Source organism: Thalassophryne amazonica, chromosome 4 (genome assembly GCF_902500255.1).
Source record: "Thalassophryne amazonica chromosome 4, fThaAma1.1, whole genome shotgun sequence".
Taxonomy (NCBI): Eukaryota; Metazoa; Chordata; class Actinopteri; order Batrachoidiformes; family Batrachoididae; genus Thalassophryne; species Thalassophryne amazonica.
Window position 1 is genome coordinate 143,097,486 of NC_047106.1, and position 6,000 is coordinate 143,103,485.

Sequence of the window (6,000 nt, forward strand, 5' to 3'; positions counted from 1 at the left end):
TCGAAAAAAATCGGTCACGTGACTCATGGTGCCATCTTGGGTTCAAAATAGCGTTGACTGTTAATGTGTCTGCATGTTAATCCAGCTATTTTATTTATTTATTTGTTGAAAATGTTTGGTTGTTGTGCATTTGGAGGCACAAATAGATACAACAAGGGCTTCAAGATGTACAGATTCCCTTCAGATCCAAACAGAAGAAACATTTGGGAAAATAAAGTCAGCGTGTGGGATGGAAGAAACTTCCTCATCAAAGCTTTGAGAGGTCAATGGTAAATGGACTGCAAATGGACCGCATTTATATAGCGCTTTTCCATCTGCATCAGACACTCAAAGCGCTTTACAAATAATGCCTCACATTCACCCCGAGTCAGGGTGCTGCCAAACAAGGTGCTCACTACACACCGGGAGCATTAGGAGATTAAAGACCTTGCCCAAGGGCCCTTAGTGATTTTCCAGTCAGGCTGGGATTTGAACCAAGGATCTTCTGGTCTCAAGCCCAACGCCTTAACCACTAGACCATCACCTCCCAGGTAAATTTATTGTTCAGTCCCATGTACAGTAAAACTCAACTAAACTGTCATCGTATAAACCAGATATTCACAGTCACTGGACAAAAAAGTCCCAAAGTTTTTGTATTGTTTTCCATGGAATAAACATCGTATACAAGGTCTATTAGAAAAGTATCCGAAACCATATGGATTTGAATCACGTGTGATTGCGTCAGACAAGCTTGAACCCTCGTGCGCATGCGTGAGTTTTTCCACGCCTGTCGGTTGCGTCATTCGCCTGTGAGCAGGCTTTGAGTGAAGAGTGGTCTAGCCCCTCGTCGGATTTTCATTGTCAGGAAATGGTGGAATGATTTGGGCTTTTTTTCCATCAGAATTTTTTCAGAAACTGTTAGAGACTGGCAGCTGGAAACCATTAGAAAAATTTATCTGGCTTTCGGTGAAAATGTTACGGGCTTGGTAGAGAATAAGGAGTGTTACTGAGGCTTCACGCGTCACGATGGATTCGCTACTGGAGCGAGACAAAACCACCTCCGTTTTGGTCTCACAGGACGGCTTTGAGATGGTGTTCAGACAGCTGTCGGTGGTTTTTCCATCGAGTGATTATCCGAGAAATTGTGGATGTGCCTGGACATGCCAGAACATGTCCCGTGAGGCTTCCTCACGGCGTTGCTGTGCGCCATGCGGCACCGCCGCGATGCGTGGAATTCCTCCGCACGTCTGTCTCAATGTGCTGAAAAAGTGCTGATGTCCACGTCTTTTCACAATTCCTGTGCTAGTCAGACGACGTCCCGGATAAAACACAGCGTCCAGTTTGGAAATGAATGGCACATTCCACTGTTACAGGAGTTTTTGTCATGGAAAGAGGAGCGGAGGCTTCGCGCGTCGCAACGCCGTGATGAAGCCTCACGGGACATGTTCTGGCTTGTCCAGGCACATCCACAATTTCTCGGATAATCACTCGATGGAAAAACCACTGACAGCTGTCTGAATGCCATCTCAAAGCCGTCCTGTGAGACCAAAATGAAGGTGGTTTTGTCTCGCTCCAGTAGCGAATCCATCGTGACGCGCGAAGCCTCCGCTCGGCTTTCCATGAGAAAATCTCTTGTTAAAAGTGAAATCTGCCGGAAAATGGTTGATGTCCAGCTCTTGTGATAACCAGAGAAATGGCACACGATGGTCACGGATCCAGACAGCCATCCGTTTAGAAATGAAATGGTCGTTCAGCCTGTCGATGGCGGCTTCGGAGCGCGGCGCACCACCAGTCACTCTGGGCCGTCCTTAAAGTGACAGTAACGCTCCTTATTCTCTACCAAGCCCATAACATTTTCACCGAAAGCCAGATAAATTTTTCTAATGGTTTCCAGCTGCCTGTCTCTAACAGTTTCTGAAAAAATTCTGATGGAAAAAAAGCCCAAATCATTCTGCCATTTCCTGACAATGAAAATCCGACGAGGGGCTGGACCACTCCTCACTCAAAGCCTGCTCACAGGTGAATGACGCAACCGACAGGCGTGGAAAAAGTCACGCATGCGCACGAGGGTTCAAGCTTGTCTGACGCAATCACACGTGATTCAAATCCATATGGTTTATGAAAAAAATAATGTCGGCTACTTTTCTAATAGACCTCGTATAACACATTGGCTGCAGGCTATGCAGTGAAAGCAGCAAAGTTTCATATCACAGCTGGCTGTGATTTGAAACTTTGCTGCTTTTAATCCTTCATCTGACATATTTTAATCGTTTTTACAGTGCGCATGCTGGTAAATGGCTCAGAAAAGTCCACAATGTTACAGCACAAAGTCGGTAAAAGAGAAAAATGTTCAGCTTACCTTTGATTTGGAGGTTGATGATTGTGGAAAGAAAAGCTTGTTGAGTGTCAGATTCGTCCAGAATAAAGTACGAGTCCAGAGACGGGGAACTTTAAAACTGTCACGTATGTCATTGTATGACACAGAGTTATAGAGCTGAAGAAGCATAAATCAGGCTTTAAATTAATTAAATAAATCATCATAAATTGTATATTTATGTAAATGTGGTAGCTTAACTATTTTTATATTTATTCTGATAGCACCTCTACCTGGATGTGTTGCTGTATGTGGTTAAATGATTAAAAAAAATGTTGAAAACATTAAAGGTTCATTCAGTAGTTCAGCGCAGTTGGAACCAAAATGGCACCGTGTTCTGAGTTGTCACCACTCTCTCTGTGTCGGCACTCTAACTGCTCCTGGCCACGCCTTGTTTTACAAATGCACAGACCGACACGTGGCCATAAAATGACAATGTGTCGGTTGGAACCCATGTAGCACCGAAAACCACTTTATCTTATACGGCCCTATTTTCAGTGCCGCGCCGTGCAGCACCACATCGTGTAAGAAGGTGAAACTGATGGGGAAGTGCTGGAGGCCTGATGGCAGCAGTTCAGAGATGTGATAACGCATCTGTGTCAGGTCCTTATGGACACTGGTGGCTTTTCTGACGCACTGTGTGGTGTAGACCTCCTCCGGTCCCCGGAGTTCAGTCCACTGGAGACACATTGACGTGATGTCCTGTCAACCATGCTGAGATGCTCTATGCAGTCGCTGTCTGGCTTTTGTAATGGAAAGCTGTGCCCATCATTCAACATCCTCAGTTTGCATCAAGCAAAAGTCATGAAATTTCTTTAAAAAGGAGAAACTCAACACAGCTAGGCCTGGTCTGTCTCCAGGTGTCAAAGGGAGACCCCCTGAGCCGACACAGGATGGCTCGGTGTCATAAACCCCCACCCTTTCCAGGATTTAAGACTCCCCAAAGAGCATTTCTAATGGAGCTGCGAATTGCCTTATCAAGATCCCAAACCAAATGTGCCAGTTCCTCTCTCATAAAAAGAAACAGACCCCAGAAAGACATATCTGCCCCAAAAGTCCTCAAATATGTTTTACAACCAGATTAAAAAACAGCTCACTGAAGAATTGCCATCAACTTGTTGATCACAGTCCAGTTTCTCTGATTTAAAATCGACCTAGTATTTACCTCGTTCACATTTTGAGATGAAATCCAAAATCCAGTCCATGGAACAAGAGTGACCCCTGTTGGACGAACTGGGTAAGGGCATGGGACCAACTCGTGCAGATTTAAAGTGTAACCGTTTTTAAAAAATTGCATGGTATTGTTGTAACAGAAAAAAGAAAAGAAAACAACATGTGACCATTTAACCTCACACATGAAAGTAATTAGATCTGGTATTCTATGCTCTGCTCATTGTGGAAAGTTTATCTAGTGTGCTTTTTCATATATAATTGTGTTGTGTGTGCATTTCCACAGAAAACCATTTATAAGAGTTATCCTACACGACTTGTTTGGTTTCAAAGCGGAATTTTAGGAGCAGACCCTGATTTATATATATATATATATATATATATATATATAAAACCAGACAAAGAAACTCAGGAAAAACTACAGTACCCAGAATTCTTGGGGGTTGAGCTTTTAACCTTTTTAAAAAGCCTGCGTCCCGGGAACTCTCTCTTTTCGCTCTTCTTTTTTTGCCCTTCACTTCTTTTTCTTTTTCCTGGGTCTTGAGACACTGCCTTCAACAAGTAAACAAAGAGTCATAAAATTGTAGGACGCTACAATTTTATGACCCTTTGTTTACTTTTACTTTTTTCGACATAACTTTTGCTCAACTTTTGGTAAAGTTAAATGTGCAGGCGCATTTAACTTCCTCTTTCGATTTTTCAAATTAAAACCTTTTTCGTGTTCAACTCCAAATTCCTCTTGTGAACATTTTTCTCATAAAGTCGCTATTTTTGCATTGAGTTTTGATTTGACCCGGTTTCCGAAAGACTACAACGAAAGATGAGTTTTTGATTTTTTTTTTTTTTTCGAGAGAATAAAGACGCTCAAACCTTTAATCTGACGGCCCAGACTACAGAGTGCTGCAGAGATAAAACATCCAGGTCAGCTAAGCCGCACAGAGAGTGAACTGCCGTCGCAAGTCACAGCAGTTACAACGTAAAACGCCCCTGGTAACCCACAAAACCGGGCGCAGTGACTGGCAGAGTCGCTTTGCCAAGGTACCGGAGACAGCTGTGCAGACGGATGTGTCCTCGGCTGAAAACCGGACAGCTTCCAGCATTGGACCTCACGGAGACCAGCTGCACTGCCTCCCAAGTAAGACCGGAGCCTGTCAGATAAACAGAGTGGCTTTATTTAACTCTGTCCAACAAAATCATTAATCTTCTCTCACGTTAATAAATACCAAAGTAAATTCCCTGCTGATTAGGACGAATTTAAATCCTAAACTCCCGCTAGGAAACCAAATTATCTGAACGTCATATAATCATTGCTCATTGAATTTCATCATCAAGTTGCTTACTGTGTCCTGTTATTTAACTCCTGCCAGAGTTAAATAAATATCTTAAACGTGTGAAGTTGTCTGTGATTTTTGTATGGTTTTACAGAGGGTGTCGGATCTGACCTGCAGAACTTACTCCTGAAGTTTGAGACTGATTTTAATATTTCGTATCGACTGACCCTAAAATCAGTGATATTATAACCGTGCTATAATTTCAGGCAGTGATAGGTGGTGTCCTTTTTCGAGGTAAAATTATCCACAAGTGATAATTTCAGATATCCTAAAACACATATTATATTCTTCCTGGTTCTGCTACACTTTTTACTGTTGCTGTGCTTTATTCACCTGTGCAGTGGGATTTGTAGTCCAGTATTTGAGGTCCTCTGAGTATAATCTTGGCTGAATATTCACTAGGTGGCGCTAACCCACTTGCTGTCTCATTATGTGAGAAGGTCGGCAGCTGATTCATCAGTCAGAATGCGCAGTAATATGTTTTATTGTGGCAAGCTCGTCCACTAATGGAGGTGTGTTTGTTTTGTGTGTGCAGACGGCCCTCTGCTGAGCGCTGCCATGACGATGAGTTGGAGCAAACCACTGGAGAGGTCACACACACACACACACCACGACACACACACGCACCACGACACGCACGCACCACGACACGCACGCACCACCACACACACACACACACACACACACACACCATGACATACACACACACACGGACCACCATATACACACCCACCACGACACACGCACGCAACACGACACGCACGCACCACCACGACACACACGCACCACGACACACACACACCACGACACACACACATCCACCACGACACACACACACGCACCATGACACACACACATCCACCACGACACACACACACGCACCATGACACACACACATCCACCACGACACACACACACGCACCATGACACACACACATCCACCACGACACACACACACGCACCATGACACACACACATCCACCACGACACACACACACGCACCATGACACACACACACCCACCACGACACACACACACGCACCACGACACACACACATCCACCACGACACACACACACGCACCACGACACACACACATCCACCACGACACACACACACGCACCACGACACACACACATCCACCACC

The 6,000-nt window shown here is 44.4% G+C and overlaps 1 protein-coding gene across 1 annotated transcript in view; it reads left to right on the forward strand.

Moving 5' to 3' along the window:
• Positions 1–6,000, forward strand: part of LOC117509062 (autophagy-related protein 16-2-like) — a 29,305-nt gene that overhangs the window by 22,658 nt on the left and 647 nt on the right. Inside the window, exon 3 of the mRNA XM_034168871.1 lies at positions 5,390–5,509. Within this exon, the coding sequence (XP_034024762.1) occupies positions 5,390–5,509 (120 nt within the window). The remainder of the gene's footprint in view (positions 1–5,389; positions 5,510–6,000) is intronic.